General features: G+C 41.8%; 1 protein-coding gene across 6 annotated transcripts in view; it reads right to left on the bottom strand.

The window, feature by feature from the left end:
• Nucleotides 1-20,439, bottom strand: part of FTO (FTO alpha-ketoglutarate dependent dioxygenase) — a 423,456-nt gene that overhangs the window by 375,410 nt on the left and 27,607 nt on the right. The window contains exon 2 of one of the 6 annotated variants that reach the window (XM_061387216.1): nucleotides 8,092-8,200. The exons of the other annotated variants lie outside the window; for them this stretch is intronic. Coding sequence (XP_061243200.1) covers nucleotides 8,092-8,154 — 63 coding nt within the window. The 5' untranslated portion in view covers nucleotides 8,155-8,200. The remainder of the gene's footprint in view (nucleotides 1-8,091; nucleotides 8,201-20,439) is intronic. 6 annotated transcript variants of the gene reach the window in all.

Below are 20,439 nucleotides of genomic sequence, written 5' to 3'. Positions count from 1 at the left end.
ACCACTGAGCCACCTGGGAATATTCAGAGATAAGTAAATCCCCGTTCACCATCCTCACACTCTCCAAGCTAGTAAAGCCGGTCATACCACATTTCTAACTTCAGTGCAGCAGAAATGAACATGGACTGCAAACCTAGGTGTTTCTGCAGTCACATTATAGAGCATATCCCTTAAGCAGTTCCAACGTTAATCAAGGTTCAGGCTCATCCAACACAATATAACCTTCACACAACACCATCAATAGCAAATATGCACTGAAATGCGTACCTGAGAACGTGATGAGAAAACGGTAACTGGCCATTTTGACAAAAAGCTGCTCAGCATCTTCCCCCCGACCTCATGCCTCTCCTACATACCCTATGGTCCCTTTGAGGACACATCGCACAAAATCTAAGTTACTTCGATATACAAACAACCCTATGCTCAGTACTTCGTAAGTAAGGTGCTCAGTACTTCTTTGAATGAAACACTGAAGAAAGTGCATCAGTGAAATTACGATGGAGCTGAATCCTGTTATAGCATTGCCTCTTTCACAACAATGTTTGAGAGCTAAAAGGCTGGGACAGAAAGAGCTGCCTGTTTCCCAGAAGAATCAGAGAAGGTATGTGGAGAGGGTCATCAAGTTGGACTTTGGCTCACAATGCCCCAAGGACACTGACAAATAGCCCAATAATAACCCATCTGAGTCTCAGAAGTCACTCCTTAGAGCTGCTCTATAAAAGCCAAAAGGAATTATTCATCAGCGAGTGTGAATCACACTGGATACCACCAGCAGACTGTGTTTGGCCTTGCTGAATTATTCATTAGCATTTGTGAGAAATGTACAACCCAAAGGGTGTTAAATCAATCCAGATTGTTCAGCAATGTTTGTTTTCCTTTAAAAATACTTATAAAAAAAATCACCTCCAATCTACAGTTCTTACATTTATAAGACCAGTTAAAAAATCTGCCTAAACAAGTAGGTGAAGAGTAGAAAGTCAAGCAAGAAAGGGATCTCCTTATTTAGTATTCATCATTATACTGACAGGCAGTAGACTGAACCAATGTTTGTTTACCTGTCCACATCTTGCCTTTTTAGATGTTGTATGGTCAAAGACACCAGGAGCTCTACAATGAGATTCACAGGTGGAGGGGGGAAAACTCTTTTGAGTCCTGTCACAGAGCAGATGCAAATTTAATTACAGTGCGTTAAGCCTTCCATCTTGTCGAGGTGCCCTTGGAAAGCAACTGTAAACAAGAAGCACTGGGCAATCAGGTGTCAGGGGCTCATTTGATGTGCTAGGAAACATGTCACAAATCCCTGGCAGGAAGTGAGTCGGGAAAGGGAACAAAGAGAGAGGGCTGACAGTGTCGGGGGCGCAGAGCTTGGGGGTGTGCCTGTTAGTGCTGGGGGCTGCTCCCGCTCCCACTCCCAGCTCCCACCTCCCGGAGACAGCGCTCCCTGCCTGACAAGGCCCTCTCATCTCATATTTGTTATACATTCTCCTGTGGTCCGCAGAAACCACCAGCCCAAGTGGGGAGTCAACTGGAGAGCGATGCACAATTAAAGTACTCGAGACCAAGGAACACCTAGCATGAGCTGATTTAAGACAACTGGAGAAATCTGGAAATTAGTGCAGAATGGAAATTCAGGTAAAAGAGATCTTATCAGCCTGTGATCTTAAAAGAAAACCCTAAGTCCAGCTGAATTCCCAGCTTTTCGGTATGCCCCTAATTGAGTAAGAAGAAGGTTCCAGCTAATGAAGCTCCAGGTCTGAACCTGAGCTGTCAAATGCCCGGCTGTTCCTATGATAATAGTTGCTGCATTTGTAGGCAAGGGACAGAAAGTGATCCCTGAGTGTATCGATTTGTAATTCTACAAACAGACTGAAGCCTTCTTGAAGGGAGCCCATGTCTGGAGCACAGTGCTCACTTCTACAAGACAACTGCAGAAAATGGATCTCTGCCCTCAAAACCATGGTTCCAGAAGTGCTTTCTGCTGAATTATCCTATGGGAATTGAGTGCTTAAGTTAAAGTCTCCCTGACGTTATTGTCAATTAACAACTTTCAAATTGGGGGAGCTTCCAGGTGGCTCAGTGGTAAAGAATCCGCCTACCAAGCAGGAGACAACGAGTTTGATCCCTGGGTCAGGAAGACCCCCTGGAGAAGGAAATGGCAACCCATTCCAGTATTTTTGTCTGAGAAATCCCAAGGACAGAGGAGCCTGGCAGGCTATAGTCCATGGGGTCGCAAAAGGATCAGACACCACTTAGCAGCTAAATATCAACAACAAAATGGAGGAGCGTAAAAAGCTTGAAAGTAACCAAGCTCTATTTAACTTGGAGCAGATTAACCAGTTTCTCTAAGCTTCATTGTCCTCATCTACATCTGGAGGAAAATAGCATCCATGTAGGATCCCTGCAAGGATTACAGAAGATAGTATACATTAAGTGACAGCCAGTATTATTATATTAAAGAATAAGGGGAATTGATATTAATAATGCAATGATAATAAAATGATAATTTGCCTGGTAACACAAGTATTCCCATGATATTAAAATCACTCCTAAAATGTTCTGCAAACTTGTTACAATTATTACCTAACATTATCTAGATAAGCACAGAGTTCTTTTCCTCCACTTCACTACTTTTATAAATGAGAAGCACATATCAAAGACTCATTTCAGCTTCCAGAGAATTAAGCTATTACCTAAATATCAGTCTGCGAGCAAAGACGAACAGAAGTAAAGAGGAAACGGTTAAAAAAGGGATCTGGGATCACCTGAATAAGAACGAAGTTCAAAAAGGAGGGGATATTAGGTATAGCTGATTCACTTTGCTGTAGAAACTAATACCAGAGAAGGCACTGGCACCCCACTCCAGTACTCTTGCCTGGAAAATCCCATGGACGGAGGAGCCTGGTGGGCTGCCGTCTATGGGGTGGCACAGAGTCGGACACGACTGAAGCAACTTAGCTGCAGCAGCAGCAGAAACTAATACAACACTGCAAAGCAACCATGCTCCAAAAAATTAATTTTTTTAAAATAGGCACTTGGGATCATCAGAGAGCAGGTTCCATTCATTTCTTAAATGTTCTCATTGTCTAATCTCCCTTACATCCATTTCGGGCTCCTTCTAAGAGTGTGGCAACAGAAGGGGCAAAACCGAAAGGAGATACCTAGTGGCCAAGTGAACTTCCATTCAGACTACAGTTAAACAGCAAATAATATCAAACAACTTTATAATCAAGAAAACCTCTTTTTTAGCATGTGAAGGTATGATGCTAAAGCTGAAACTCCAGTACTTTGGCCACCTCATGTGAAGAGTTGACTCACTGGAAAAGACTCTGATGCTGAGAGGGATTGGGGGCAGGAGGAGAAGGAGACGACAGAGGATGAGATGGCTGAATGGCATCACTGACTCGATGGACGTGAGTCTCAGTGAACTCCGGGAGTTGGTGATGGACAGGGAGGCCTGGCGTGCTGCAATTTATGTGGTCGCAAAGAGTCAGACACGAGTGAGCGACTGAACTGACTGAACTGAACTGATGCCAAAATCACTGCAGATGGTGACTGCAGCCATGAAATTAAAAGACGTTTACCCCTGGAAGGAAACTTATGACCAACCTAGATAGCATATTGAAAAGCGGAGACATTACTTTGCCAACAAACGTCCATCAAGTCAAGGCTATGGTTTTTCCAGTGGTCATGTATGGATGTGAGAGTTGGACTGTGAAGAAAGCTGAGTGCCGAAGAATTGATGCTTTTGAACTGTGGTGTTGGAGAAGACTCTTGAGAGTCCCTTGGACTGCAAGGAGGTCCAAACAGTCCACCCTAAAGGAGATCAGTCCTGGGTGTTCATTGGAAGGAATGATGCTGAAGCTGAAACTCCGATACTTGGCCACCTGATGCGAAGAGCTGACTCATTGGAAAAGACCCTGATGCTGGGAAAGATTGAGGGCAGGAGGAGAAGGGGACGAGAGAGGATGAGATGGTTGGATGGCATCACCGACTCAATCGACATGGGTTTGGGTAAACTCCGGGAGTTGATGAAGGACAAGGAGGCCTGGCGTGCTGCACTTCATGAGGTCACAAAGAGTTGGGCACGACTGAGCGACTGAACTGAACTGATGTCAATTAAAAGTGAGACACAGAGAGACACACCAAGTATAAAAGAAACATAATGCTTTACATATTAAATGAAGCTGCATTTTAACTGCTATGTCAGCCTAACTAGAATTCACTGCTTTTACAGATTGGGAAGGACTCTTTTCAGGATGGAAGACAGGTTTCTGGAGTTGTACACACACGTGCGTGCATGCATGCTAAGTCGCTTCAGTTGTGTCTGACTCTTTGTAACCCTATGGATTGTAGCCTCCCAGGCTCCTCTGTCCATAGTATTCTCCAGGCAAGAATACTGGAGTGGGTTGCCATGCCCTCCTCCAGCAGATCTTCCCGACCCAAGGATCGAACCCACACCTCTTGGGTCTCCTGCAATGGCAGGCAGGTTCTTTACCACTAGCAGCATCTGGGAAGCTCTGGAGTTACACACACCTGGGTTCAAATTCCAGCTCTGCCACGTGCTCACTGACTGAACAATACTTTCTAACCTCTTCCACATCATGAAGCATGTAGAAAATTATAAAATTTGCAGACCACATTGGAGTAATCAGAAGAGGTGCTGGGGCCAAAGTTCAAACTCTCTACTAACCCACTCCAAGGACTAAGGGAACCATTCTCTCCACAAGCAAGAATCCATTCCAGGCACACCAGTGGGATATGCTCCTGAAACAATTTACTTAATATTATTGGGCCTTAGTTTCCTCATCTATTTTTACAAATAATACCCATTTATTTTTACAAATAATACCCATTTTTATGAAGATTAAATGAGATAATATGTATGAATATATATTCACACACAGGGCTTCCCTTGTGGCTCAACTGGATAAAAAAATCCTCCTGCAATGTGGGAGACCTGGGTTTGATCCCCGGGTTGGGAAGATCCCCTGGGGAAGGGAATGGCTACCCACTCCAGTATTCTGGCCTGGAGAATTCCATGGACTGTATGATCCATGGGGTCACAAAGAGTCGGACACGACTGAGCGACTTTCACTTCACTTCATATTCATAAAATGCACGTACTAGTGCATACATAAAGTACTCAATAAATGTTTGTTTTCTTCTTTCTATACTATTTTTTAATAGAACTGTACAAAGATCCTGCTATATCCACAAACTTCAAAACTATACTATATAGTTGATAAGGAGTAACAAAAAACATAGCTAGTGTTTGAATGTATATTATAAATCAGACAAGGGCTTAGGTTGTTACTTCACTGAACTCTTCAAACTACTTTACAAAGCCAGTGTAGTAGATACCTGGGCTTTCCTGGTGGCTCAGTGATAAAGAATCCACCTACCAATGCAGGAGACACAGGAGACGTGGGTTCCATCCCTGGGTCGGGAAGATCCCCTAGAGAAGGAAATGGCAACCCACTCCAGTATTCTTGCCTAGGAAATCCCACCGACAGAGAGGCCTGGTGGGCTACAGTCCATGGGTTTGCAAAGAGTTGAACACAACTTAGAGACTATACAACAACAACATGGCAGATACCATCTTTTGCCCACCTAGTACCTATTCTGACAATTTTTCTTATTAACAAAATCCTGATTTTGATGTAGGCAACAATGGGCACATCCAAACAGTGGCTACCCCAGACTTCCTCATAGCTGGAGCAGCCATGCGGCACTGTCCCCGTTGATGAAATTGACCTGCAAGTTTACTATTGTGCCAATGGCCTCAAGAGTGACCTTGAAAACAGAGCCCCTCCAACCCTAGTCAAATCTGAAAATAACAATCTGAAAATAACTGCAGCCCCAGCTAGCATCCTGAGTGCCACATTATGAGAGACCCTGAGCCCGGGTCTCTGCTAAGACCCTGCTAAGATGGGTCTGGATTCCTGATCCACAGAAATATAACTATAAGAGAATAAATATTTGTTGCTTTAAGACATTACACTTTGCTAATCTGTTATACAGCAATGACAGAATCTATTCACCATCTTTCAATGAGATGATATGCTTAGAATGGCAAATCAGGATGATAAGAGATGCTGGGTGCTCATGACTTTCAAAGGCTGGCCCACCACCACCTATCTCATAGTTGAGAAGGGAAAAAAAAAACTTTTATTTCATTAAACAATTAAAATAAATCTTAAGTGACACATTATTTTATTATTTATTATTATTATATATAATTATTTTATTATTATTCCCAGGTAACACCTAATGGGCTTACATAATACAAACATAAAATGGAAAGCAGTGATTCTCAGATTTTAATTCAATGGAATAAAAACAAAAAAGGAACTCAACAGAAGTTACTGGTCAACATAATATGCTGTCGAAGGGTAGATTACAAAAGCACACCGAATGGCCGTTGTTTAAAAACTACACACGCACAAATATTCACACAAAGGCACAGGAAAAAAGTCTTGAAGGTCAGAGATCAGAGGTCAGCAAATATATTTTTGTAAAGGACCAGACAGTAAATACTTCAGGCTTTGGAGGCTGCCAGTTTGTCACAGCAGCTCAACTCTCAATTCTGCCATCACCTGAGAGAAGGCACATAAAATATGAACATGAATGAGCACGGCTGTGTTCCAAGAGGCTTTTCTGTTTCTTTCATTTTTTGGCCAAGCCCCCATGGCACGTGGGATTTTACTTCCTTGAACAGGGATCAAACATGCACCCTCTGCATTGGACACGCAGGGAAGCTCAGAAGGCTTTATATGAGGAAACTAAATTGTAAATTTCACATTATTTTCACATGTAATGAAATATTATGCTTCTTTTCATTTTTTCCCCAACCATTTAAAAATGTGAATTCCATTCTTAGCTCAGGGGCTATACAAAAACGTGGTGAGCCAGATCTGGTCCACAGGCCATAGGTGACTCACCCCCATTCCAAATCAGCGGCAGTGAATATGCTTGTCTGGGGAGGAAGACTAAAGGAAGACTTGTGCTTTCTTCTTGAAACTTTCAGCATTGTCTGAATATGCCATCATTTTTTTCTAATATTTTTCTTCAAAAGATTTTTTTGATGTGGACGATTTTTAAAGTCTTTACTGAATTTGTTACAATATTGCTTCTATTTCATGTTTTGGGGTTTTTTTGGCCCTGAGGCATGTGGGATCTTAGCTTCTCAATCAGGGAGCAAACCCACACCCCTTGCCGTGGAAGGTGAAGTCTTAACCACTGGACCACCAGGCAAGTCCCTACCATCATTTTTATAATTAGAATATGCAGTGAAATTTTGTTCATATGAGGTGAGAGAAAGGGAAAAAATGTTTCTTGGGTGATACAGGGACTTGGGAAATGCACTGAAAAAGTCTGTTGACCTGGGAATCACCAGATGAGCAATAAAAAACTGTTAACTAAGCCAGAGATAACATTTTCAGTGGCCCTAATGATTCTCCAAAGTAGACAGAAAGTATCTATCATACAAAGAAGTGACATGAGATGGAGACTTGAGACAGACTGGGGAACAGAGCACGACATGTGCCCATAAAAAATAAAACTCTGCCACGCTGACCAGAAACACAAGAAAAGCCTGAAAATACAACACAAAGCACTTCTTTAATCCCATATGTATGTCAGAAGCTTCACACCTTCAGAAAATAGTCACTGAGCAGAAGCATAACACGGAAACGTAATTTACGATAAAAATTCTCCTTTGTAATTTTGGTCCAATTAATTGTATGTAAAACTCTTCAGGATCACAAAACTGATGTCACTGATGATATCTAGTCACTATGTCCAGCTTGTAAAAAAATACACTCTACGCCAACCCAGGTAACTACATGGGTAGCACTCAGCTTTGTAGGCATTATGTCATAAAGCCATTCTAGCTGTCATCATTCCTGTAGAAAAACAATAAGACAGGGAAATCACAAGTTCTGGTGCTTCTTGTTAACATTTACCAGATGATCCTAAGGGTTAGAGATGACGCTGCTAAATATTCATGTCAGAACACAAGGCTGGCGTCTCCCTCTAATTTTGAAAAGGCACTATACAAAGTATGCAAGAAAGTCAACATAATTACCTTACCTCTTCAAAGCAGATGACTTTTATTTGCTTTCTGGTCTTTCTATGCTTGTCCCTTCTGTGCATCAAGGATGGCTCCCCAGAGATCAAACTTTGTATTTCTCCCTCTTTTCTAATATAGAAAAGGTATTTTTAACCACATGTAAATTTTTTCAAGACAACTGTTAGAAACACTAACTTGCATTGTTGTACTGCAGAAACCAATACAACATTGTAAAGCAATTTTTCTTCAATTAAAAATAAATTGAAAAAAAAAAGAAGCACTAAGAAATAGGGAGGAATAATAGCTGTCACCTCATAGACTTTAAAATGGTGAATTTTACGTCAGGTAAATTACACCTCAATTTTTTTTAACACAGGCAAAAAAATACAACCATAGAGATTAAAAAAAGAGAGAGACAGAAAGAGAGAGGGGATGGGAAATGTGACCCCCAACAGAAGTAGCTAATTCAAAAACTTCTAAATTTCTTTTGGATGATTAGATGTTTTGAACTATCCATGTCTCTTCCTCCCTTCTATTCACACACAAAGTAGGCATCTCATTTCATCAGTCCTTTGACTTGCAGTTTTCACCTATAAAATAACAGCAAGAATATTTTTCTTTGGCTAACTCACAGGATTATGGGAATTAAATTGAAAGAGATAAGAAATTGACAATACAGCTTCCCTAATGGCTCAGACAATAAAGAATTTGCCTACAATGCCGGAGACCTGGGTTCAAACCCTGGATCAGGAAGATCCCATGGAGGAGGAATAGCAATCCACTCAAGTACTCTTGCCTGGAGGATCCTAAGGACAGAGAAGCCTGACGGGCTACAGTCCATGGGGTCGCAAACAGTCAGACACCACTGAGCGACTAACACACGAACACACAAGTGTTGGCAAGGGTGTGCAAAGAAATTAAAACCTTTTTTACATTGCTGTGGGGATGTAATACAGTACAGTTGCTTTGGAAAACAGTGTAGCAGTTCTTCAAAAAGTTTAAACATAGAGTTACCACATAACTCAGTAATTCCACTTCTGGGTATATACCCAAAAGAAATGAAAACCCATCTATACAAAATCTTGTTCACAAGTGTTTATAGCAGCATTATTCATAATAGCCAAAAAGTTAAAACAACAAATGTCTGTCAAGTGATGGATGGGTAAATAAAATGTGCTTTATCCATAAATGGAACATTATTCAGCCATAAAAGAAAAATGAAGTATTCATACATTCTACACCATGGACAAATGACGAAAACATACAGATTATGTTAAGTAAAAGCCGCCAGTCACAAGAAACCACGTATTATTTTACGATTCCACTTATATGCAATGTCTCTAATAGGCAAATCTATAAACAGAGAAAATAGATTCCCACGTGGCTCAGTGTTAAAGACTCTGCCTGTCAATGCAGGAGATGCTGGAGATGCAGGTTCAATCCCTGGGTCAGGAAGATTCCCAGGAGGAGAAAATAGCAACCCAACAGACTGCAGTCCATGGAATTACAGGAGTCGGACATGACTGAGCACTTGCAGACAGAGCTGAGGGTGGGTAGTTGGTAAAGTGAATGGGGAATGACAACACACGGGTACAGAGCTTATTTTAGAGGTGAAGAAAATGTTCTAAAGTTAGATTTCAGTGGCGATAGTTCCACAATCTTGTGAATAGGCAAAAAAGAAAAAAAAAAAAAAACCATAAACACTGAATTGTATACTTTAAATGGGCAAACTGCACATATGCAAATTATATCTCAACAAAGTTCTTATTCTTTGAAAAGAACAGTCATCTCTAAGTGGGCAGCTGGGGAGGAATAAAGGGGAGAGATGTCATTTATTTTCCATCATAATCCCTGTTGTTGTTGTTTATTCACTAAATCAGGTCCAACTCTTTGCCACCCCATGGACTATAGGCCGCCAGGATTCTCTGTCCATGGAATTTCCCAGGCGAGAATACTAGAGTGGGTTGCCATTTCCTACTTCAGGAGATATTCCCGACCCAGGGATCATGTCTCCTGTGTTGGCAGGCAGATTCTCTACCACTGAGCTACCAGAGAAGCCCCATAATCCCTCTGCACAATGTGATTATATTTTACATATGACTATTAATATGATGAAAAAGTAAAAATAATTATTGGAAAAAGTACATGCAAAATGGTACAGATATCATCGAGGACACACATTCTTTGCTCATAAAGTCAAACTAAGAGAAACAACATTCTGCCCTAGAAAGTACCACACAGGGAAAATCAGGGCTTTCCTGGTGGCTCTGATGGTAAAGAATCCGCCTGCAAGGGAGACCTGGGTTCAATCCCTGGGTCAGGAAGATCCACTGGAGGAGGAATATGTCAACTCGCTCTAGTATTTTTGCCTGGAGAATCCCCACGGACAGAGGAGCCTGGGGATTGCTGTTAGGTAAGAAGGAGCACTCTCACACACATGTGGTGTGTGTGCACATGTGTATGTGTGTGTGTGTACACATATGAATCTCTTTCACACAGAGAAAGAAGTAAAGTACAGCCATTGTACAAAATGAAAAATATATTCTCAGGACATCATACCAACCCTTCTGTAAGTGTTAGCATAGCCCTCCTATTGGCGTAAACTGCACGGTGCTGTGTATCGTAGCAACACATGCGGACGAGGTCCTGGCTCTCCAGAACTCACCATCAAAGAGCCACCGACGACATCAGTGCAACAGAGAAGTCCTAAGTGATCAAAAACCAAACTAAACCTAAGTGGGCACAATGGAAGGAAGGATTTACAGAGGCAGAAACTTTCGAAGTAAATCTTGAGAAGATGCACGATTCTCCCCCTAGATGAACTCCAGGGAAGGAAGACAGTGGATTGCAGGGATGAACAAAATACAGAGTAAATAGATATGCCTGGAAGCGGGGAGGCAGAGAGGGCTAGAGCCAGGAGGGGAAGGTTAAGTTAGATAGTGGTCTGGAAATATTAATAAGAGCATGCGTGCATCTGTGGCACTTGGACTTTATCCTACAGTCAACAGCAATGCATTTAACTAAGATCTACAGAGAATTAAGACGACAGTCAAACAGTAAGAAAATCCATTCTGTTAAATAAGTAAAAGATAGACTGGCAAGGACAGAGGATGCATGTGGAAAAGAAGGAAAGGAGAATGGCCAAAAAAAAAAAAAACAGCTCAGAAGCTGTTAAAATTTCTTTTGTTTAGTCACTAAGTCATGTCTGACTTTTTGTGACCCCATGGACGGCAGCACACCAGGCTTCCCTGTCCTTCACTATCTTCCGGAGTTTGCACAAAGTCATGTCCACTGAGTCGATGATGCCATCCAACCATGTCATCATTTTGACATCATTTAAACTAGAGCAGAGTCAGAAGGAATGAGCAGGGGTCAGATTTTAGAGCTGCTGATAAACTAGAAAGACAGTCACAGGCTGAAGATAGATGGGGAGGGAAAGGAATGGTAACCCAAGACTTTTGGAAAGAAAGTGATACTGACTTTGATAAGGGCTGCTGCTGCTGCTGCTGCTAAGTCGTTTCAGTCGTGTCCAACTCTGTGCGACCCCATAGACGGCAGCCCAACAGGCTCCCCGTCCCTGGGATTCTCCAGGCAACAACACTGGAATGGGTTGCCATTTCCTTCTCCAATGCATGAAAGTGAAAAGTGAAAGTGAAGTCACTCAGTCGTGTCCGACTCTTAGCGACCCCATGGACTGCAGCCTACCAGGCTCCTCCGCCCATGGGATTTTCCAGGCAAGAGTACTGGAGTACGATGCCTTTGCCTTCTCCGTGGGTAAGGGCAGAAATTACTAATTGCCACTAAGCTAGGAGTTTGATCTGGTTTTATCTAATAGGCCAGAGTACTGAATGAGCGCAGCTGACTTTTCTCAGCACAACATACAGCATGGATTCAGGGGCCAGCCAGCCTGTGTTCAAATCCAGCTCTACCAGTACTAGCTAGAGATCTTCAAGCACATGATTTAATTTCTCTGTCCCCAGTTTCTTCATCTGTAAAACAGTGGTAATTAAAAGGCCTATTTCATAGGGATACCATGTGTATCAAGGGAGACAAAGTGATTAGAAAAGTGTCTTGCAAATATTAAGTGCACTAACAGCACTTGCTAGTTCTCCTATGTATGGCATCTGCATAGCGACATATCAACTCCATTTTATACAATAGCAACTGAGGCTTAGGGAAACCAGGTTTTTACACAGCTAGTTGAAGGCAAAATCCTTTATCCATCAGGCTTCAAAGGCAATAATATTTCCCCTGTGCTACGCTACCTCCAGAGCTGCTGATACAATAGCCACTACATCCATGGGAAGAGCTGACTTGCTTGTGCCTTGATTTGCAGGAGAACCTAAGTAAAAAGGGTGGTCAGTTCATCAGTTTCTGAGAAGAACTGGCTCCTGCATCTCAGGACTCGGGTGAGGATGTCACCTCCTCCAAGAGACCCCTCCCTGACCCCTGAGTCTGTGTCCACTGATATCCACTCAGTGCAGAGGAAATGGTGCTGTCCCCCATTCTGAGCACTAATGCCATTGTGCTGAAACTACTCCCTAATCTCTCTATCCTACTGGTCTACTGACCTTGTGAGTTTGGGGGCTCTCCATCTTATTCACTACAAGATCCTCAGCTTTGACCAGCAACTCACAACAGCTTAACTGAAAGTGCCAGTTAAACTTGCTGCATGATTGATACCAATTTCCAATCCATTTTATATGTATTTGTCCCAAAAGGTTATATCATACACATATACATTATTTTGTATACATACAGAAGCTAAGGCTACATTGCTTGGTCATTACAGAATAAAAGATAAAAATCTCTTTCCCACTCATACGTTAACTGAGTGTGGCAGAAACCATGCCTGCTTACTCATCAGCTCTTCCTTCTCTTTGACCTCAACAAAGGCGCAATGAGCACAACTCCACAGAATGGATTATGAGTGTTCCAACCCAGGGATGGCATCTTAGTCAGCACGGGCAGTCATAACAGAACACCACAGACTGGGTGGCTTAGCCGAAGTTTATTGCTTAGCGTTCTGGAGGCTGGGAAGTCCAAGACAGAGGTGCTGACAAAGTAGGTTTAATTCTGAGACTTCTTCTCTTGGCTTGTGGGCAGCCCCATCTCACTGTATGCTCATATGACCTTTTCTCTGTGTGTGCACAGAGAAGGAGTGAGCTTTCTGGTATCACTTCTTATGAGGGCACTAATCCCACCATGAGGGCTACATCCTCATGACCTCATCTGACCCTAAATACCTCCCCCAAACCCCATTTCCAAGTACCATCACATTGGAGGTTAGGGTTTCAACAAATACGTTTTGAGGGGACACAAACATTCACCCATAACACATGGAAATATCATTCACTTCTGCCAGATTCTAGATTCCCCAGCCTCCTCTGCAACGGGAATGGTCAAGCAATCCAGCACTGGCCAAAAAGGCATAATGAAGAGTCTGCTAGCAGCCTTGTGGGAAAGATTTTCCACCAAATATAAAACCTCCCTTTATCTTCCCACCCTCTTCCAGCCTTGAACAGTTACATGAGGACACGATGAATGGAATCTTGTGATCACAAGGTTAAGCCAACAGATCAAAAAGCCCCTGTGCTAAAGATGGAGAGCAGAAAATAGAAAGTACCAGCATCCTTGGTTATATTACTAAGTCAGTGCTCCAGAAGACCTTCCTTCTTTCAGACAGCTTATGATGTGTAACGAGTCCTGTTTAACACACTGTTAGATAGAAATTCTGTTACTTGAAGTCAAAGTTTTCAAATTCATACTAAGTAGATGCACAAAACTTGTTAATGTACATTTCCTCGAATGTGATATTGACCACTCAAACTGAGTTGTATACATATGGGATTTGCAATCAAGTGAACACCAAGCTCATCTATTCCAGGGGGAAAGAACTGAATTTTGGAAACATTTAAAAGCCCCAGCATCACCAGAGAATGTCTATTGCTCTCAAATTTTGTATGGAAGGTTCATAACATGCAGAACAGAACAGACAGAGCTATGATTACAAATAACTTCCTTTAAAAAAATAAAGAGATTCAATCTCTTATTCATAAGAAACCTAAATAAACAGAGCAGAAATCAAGAATCTAAAGTTGTGGTACTATTCAGTTTTTTTACCACTTACAAATGATGTTCAAAACTAAGGAGAAAGAAAAGGTCAGGCAGGGATCTTCACTGTTAGACTTGTTCTGGTAATACCACTAACCACCAGCACCTCCCCCCGCAAAAAACCCTTTTTTAGCATTTTTCCATTCTGTACACTTTTTTAAAAATGTCTTGTCATGAGTTGATTCAAATTAGGAAAATAAACAAACTTCCAAAAATACCTTCAACCTGTGGAACCCACATGTTTCTATTATGTGGCTCAAGTACTGTTTGCTTCATTGCTGCTACTGGTGTGTGCTTTCCAGCTTCTTTCCAATCAGTTTTCCATGAATACAAAACTCTTTTGTTCTGGCTAAAGTAAGTTTCATTTTAAGATTCAAAGTTCTAGAGGAAATCCTTATACAACATTATTAGTGATACCTCAAGAGTGTTGCCATGGTAGACAGGAGACAAACCCAACCTTTCCCCAAGACACCTACAGGTGTCACATATCATTTCTTGTGTCATCTCCATATGATTCATATTTCAAGATGACTGGTTAAACCACACCATGATTGTCTTAAAAAAAGCCTTAAATTACATCAAATGTCTCAAAATAGCTACAGCTTTTTCTAAGAGTTCTCAGATTCTGTCTTCAAACCCCTCAGGAAAATACATCTAACTGAGGAGAAAAATTCTCCTTCACTTAGGAGTGGCTAATTCTCCTTTCCAAATGGGCATCTCCTCTAGGTATAAACTCTACAGTAGCCCTGTATTAATTAAGTTCACCTGTAGAGAAGTTTCAGCCAAGCAATATTGGTGCCATACAAATGAAGATTAAATAAAACTCTGAAAGATGAGCTCCCTCTAGGGTCTGAGTCTTAGGACTCTGCCAATGGGCTTCCCTGGTGGTTTAGACGGTAAAGAATCTGCCTGCAAGGCGGGAGACCCAGGTTTGATCCCTGGGTAGGGAAGATCCCCTGGAGAAGGGAATGGTAACCCTAATTCCAGTATTCTTGCCTGGAGAATTCCATGGACAGAGAGGAGCCTGTCAGACTCCTCTATAGTCCATGGGGTTGCAAAGAGTCAGACACAACTGAGCAAATAACACACACACACACACACACACTCTGCCAACAGACTATTACAGGTTTGTGACTGGAGCCCCTCTGAGTCCTCAAATCTCTCTTAAGAAGTCAGACTCCTTTTTTCCCTCGTTCATTTATTCCTTCCACCATAACATTATTCCCTCTTCTCCTGGACCCAGCACATTTCATGGGAAGCCAAAAATGTCAAACATTTCCGTGGATAAACAGAAATCTGCCGGCCTTTCTGTTTGTTTTAATGCTTGCTGTTGGTATGAGAGGTGACAATGTGCCTCAGGCACCTGTCTCTCCATCCAGGCCAGGCAGGTCATCTTCCTTTTATCAGAAAGGAGGGGAGGTCATCACATTTTAGTGCATGTTGACACCACTGCTAATAAAAGCAAGATAAGAAGTCCATGCCCTTAAGGTGCCTTAACCTCTCCCTCACCTAAAATAAGAGATTTCACAGTTTCTCCTCTGAAGTTGGAATCAGGAAGTGATCTGACACCACACAGCCTTAAGCACACAGACACCTATCTACCAGGTAATCCAAGAGAAAGCTGTGAAGCACAGGAGAGACCCTAACTCAGAAGGTTATTCCTCTTTCCTTTGGGCAAGTAAGATGGTTCCTTTAAGAAAGCAAAAGTGAATCAGGATACTGGTTTCTCAAACAAAAAAGCAGAGCCAAGAATCAGATCCATTTTGAATCACTCATTTGAAAATAGTACTAGTGAACTTAGCTGCTAATTCATAGCTTTCAAATTTTTGTAACGTTTTGAACCATTAATTCGAAAGAAATCTTCTTCAAAAGTATAAACATTTTAAAAATCCATAAAAAGAAGCCAAGCCATTCGCAGGCCTCCACCTCCTGGAGCAGAGTCCTAGAAGTGCCCAGGACACAGGCTGCAAATCATGCACCAGAGACCATGCTTCACTCACTTCAGTCGTGTCTGACTTTTTTGCGGCCCCATGGGACTATAGCCCACCAGGCTCCTCTGTCCATGGTATTCTCAAGGCGAGAATACTGGAGTGGGTTGCCATTTCCTCCTCCAGAGGATCTTCATGACCCAGGGATCGAACCCAATGTCTCTTATATCTCCTGCATCAGCAGGTGGGTTCTTTACGGCTAGCTCCACCTGGGAAGACCACATACCATTTGAAAAGGGCAAAACTTGAGATTTGCGGTTTGTTTTTTCCACTCTCCCTTCTTTTGTCTCCTCTTAATAGCCATACTGAACACTCCTCTTGTTGTTGTTCAGTCACTAAGTCATGTCTGACTCTGCAGTCCCAAGGACTGTAGCCAGCCAGGCTCCTCAGTCCTCCCCTGTTTCCCAGTTTGCTCAAATTCATGTCCATTGAGTCAGTGATGCTATCTAGCCATCTCATCCTTTGTCGCCCCCTTCTCCTAATCGAAGAAACACACTAACACAAAGAAGATATTCAATACTTTTTACAGCCTATCTTGACAATGATTTATACACCTTTTCCAGAAGGTAATTTGGTAATATGCATCAAAGGGCCTTAAAAAATGGTACAATCTTTTGACCTAATTGTTCACAGTTTCTAGAAATGTATTCATTAAAAAAAAACAAATAATGCACCTAAAGACGTCTGAACAAACACAGCATTATTTATGTTAATAAAAGTAAATGAAATAAGCTAAATGGTCAACAATAAGGAACTGCTTAACTATTAAAGACATATGAAGGGTCTACCATGCTTTGGCATTAAAATGCTTCTAATTTTTTTTTAATGCATGACAACTCTTTACAGTGTCAGCTGGAAAATGTAAAGATACATGTATGGATTAGATATATTGTAAAGTTTACTTATCGACTGAACTAGATACTAAATTTAGTGCTATCTTCCTTGGCCAAAAATACATAGCATGCTGGATTATTTTAAAAGGCAACATAAAAGTTTATCTGGAGCTAGTTTACTCACTGACACCATATCCTAGTGGTATTATAATTATTAAGAAATTAACATAATATACTGTTTTCTAATGTGTTCACACTCCACCCTCAGTTTCCTTTAATATGATGTTGGTTATTTGAGGCAGGCCTAAGGGAAGAAATCCCACGAACAGTAGTGGAATATTTTGACCTAAGGTATCTTCAAAAGGCATATATCCACTCTGATCATATTTAAACTCCATAATAAATCTGTTCGTAAACAATTCTGTATATTACACCACAACAGATGACAGTTTACGGAGAGTTTGTTTTGTTCCAGATACTAAGTCAGATACTGAAAATACAAGAGCTGAATAAAAACACAGTCGTTGCCTTTGAGGAGCTCAATGAACTAGTCATGTAAATGGACGAACAGGTACGGTGAGGTTAAAGGTAAGAAGCAGATGAAACACTAAGGGCAGCAGAATCAGGTAAGTCTCAGAAGAGGTGGCACTCAAGGCCACTGTTGACAGAAATCTCATCTTCTCATTCTCTTAGTGCCAGTGAGGTAGGAGAAGAGTCCAGGGAGGAAAAAGTCATGTGTCAAGGCACAGAAGTCAAAATGTTCAGGACTGCTTTGTTTTCTTATAGGAGGGTATCAGGTGTGAAGTTGTAGGGGGAGAGGGGAGAGGCCAGGGGTCAAGCCCAGATAATGAAGGAGAATGAAACAATTGAAACCTCATATGGCAAGCCCAAGGGCCTGAATTTTTAACATGCAGCCAGTGGCAAATCTCTGAGAAATGGTCAATAGTGGAGTGCTACGGCCACTTTACATGTCTAAAGCTGGCAAGAGAGATAGACCACAAGCTAGGAGCCTAAGGAATTTTTTTTTTAATGGCATGAACACAGGAGTGACATGAAGATGAAGAGAGGAGACAGAGAGTGGGAGGGAGAGTGGGAAGGAGAGAGAGAGGGCGGGAAGGAAGGAAGACATTAGGACAGAGGTCAGAACTTGGTGACCAGCTGGCTGAGGAGCAGGAGAAACAAGTGTGATCCCCTTTCATACGGAAGCCCTTCTCCCATCCTCCCAGGGCCTTCTCTCTCCCCTGGTCAGGTCTCTGCTGAAAGAATCCTCCACTGAGAGCTCTTTCCTGACAACACAAACAATCCTTGATCCTCTCACCCTGCTTTATTTTTCTCCACAGCCTTTAGAACTATGAAAGAAGTAATTATTTGTTGGCTTGTTTATTAGCTGTCTCTACTTGCAGAATCTGAGCTCATGAAGGCAGGTACCATCAGTCTGTTAGTTTATGGCTGGATTCCAGAACTCAGAATACAGCCCAGCACACAGTAAGAGCTCAGAAAATATTGGGTTATACAAAAAGTTCATTCAGGTTTTTCCATAAGCTGTTATGGAAAAATCCTTATGAACTTTTTGGACAACACAATATTTGTGGAGTGAGCAAAGGAGGGAGAGGGCAGGCAGGTCACTCAGATTTGTGGTTTGACTGTTTGACTAAAATGTGATATTATGAACTAAAATCAGTAACATTGGGGGGGCAGATGAAACACAGAGAGTCTTGAGTTCTAGAGTATGCTAACTACCCAAGCGTTGCCTTAGGACTATAGAATACATCTTTCCTGCTAAGAAAAAGACAAAAAAGAAATCAGGAAGTACCTATAGGGGTCCCAGAGGTCTGCACAAAAGCAAGTACTTCTCAGAACAAAGTTGAGTCCGTTGAACTGAGGTAGATAAACCTAGACCCTGTCTTACAGGGTGAAGTAAGTCAGAAAGAGAAAAACAAATATGATATATTAACACATACATACAGATTCTAGAAGAATGATACCAATGAATCTATTTGCAGGGCAGGAATAGAGACGCAGACATAAAGAACAGATTTGTGGACTTGCGGGCGAAGGAGAAAGTGGGACAAACTGAGAGAGTAGCACTGAAACATACGCATTACCATGCATGAGACAGATAGCTAGTGGGAAGCTGCTATGTAACACCGGGAGCCCAGCCTGGTGCCCTGTGATGACCTAGATGGGTGAGATGGGGGTTGGGAGGGAGGCTCAAGAGGGAGGGGATATATGTATACGTAAGGCTGATACACAATGTTGTAAGGCAAGAAAACAACATAACATTGTAAAGCAATTATCCTTCAATTAAAAATAATTTTTAAAAAAACTTTTCAAACAAAATCTCCTTTTATCCTGACATTAGTACCCCTATTTCTGCAAATAAAGAACCTGAGAATAAAGGGTTAACTGACTTATCCAAGGTGACACAGTTGAATGTGGCAGAAGCAAAACTAGAATTTGCAACCATTTACTCTACAAAGCTAGAAGCATATCAAGTTTGATTTCCAGCATTTTTCATATACGTTAACAGTATTGGAGCCTGCCCCTCATCCTTCTCCACCTCAGGATGCTTTTTAATTCAGTCTCAGATGAATTTCTTCAGTCTCAGATGAAAAGATGGCTTTCACCATCATATTTTTCTCAAGAAATACCTTGCCTAAGACTGACCTCTGAAGTTTCTAAGACTTGGTCACAGCCAATGAAACTCTTATGTTTGAACTTCTTTACCGTGAGAAGAAGAAAAAAAAAGTCTTATTATCCCTTTGTAAATTATTTTAAAGTTCAATCCCTGCTTTATGAATCACACAAACTGAGCTCGCATCCCTTTGCAAAATTACATAAATACTAAAGTAAACGTTTAATCCTGTCAGTGAACCCCAGGTATCACTGGGAGAGCATCAGTCCCTTAAGCAAAACGGCCAAAAGCTGATAGAATATGCAAGACAAGTCCAAGAGCTTAACTGGCAGAGCTGCTCAGATTCATGTTGTGCTGTTTGAAACTCAGACCACAGGAGACAACAGTTCACTTTTTTCACCGTGGCAACAGATTCAACCTCTTGGCCCTGTGAAAGTCATCTGAATATATTTAACCAAAAGAAAAATGAAAAGAGAGAAAGAGACGGAGAGAGAGAAGAAGAGGGGAGAAACTTCCAGATGGAAGATATATTCAGCCCTCTGATTTTATATGCACATTTGATCATGCTGTTGACAGCCTTGGAAGTTAAGTAATATGGACTGCTGCACAGAGGTTTCAAACCTTGATGGAAACCAATGGCAGGCTCCTTTTGACAGTCAAATAATGACAAGCACGTTGCAGGCCAATGCCCGTCATTCACCAACATCTCCAACCTGCTCCAACCACTGCACAGCGACTAAGTGGAGGGTCAGAGGTTAAGCTCCAAGAAGCCAGCAATGAAGGGCAACTGTCATGCAC

Source organism: Bos javanicus, chromosome 18 (assembly GCF_032452875.1).
Source record: "Bos javanicus breed banteng chromosome 18, ARS-OSU_banteng_1.0, whole genome shotgun sequence".
In the NCBI taxonomy this organism is placed as follows: Eukaryota; Metazoa; Chordata; class Mammalia; order Artiodactyla; family Bovidae; genus Bos; species Bos javanicus.
This window is presented reverse-complemented; position numbering and strand designations above follow the sequence as displayed.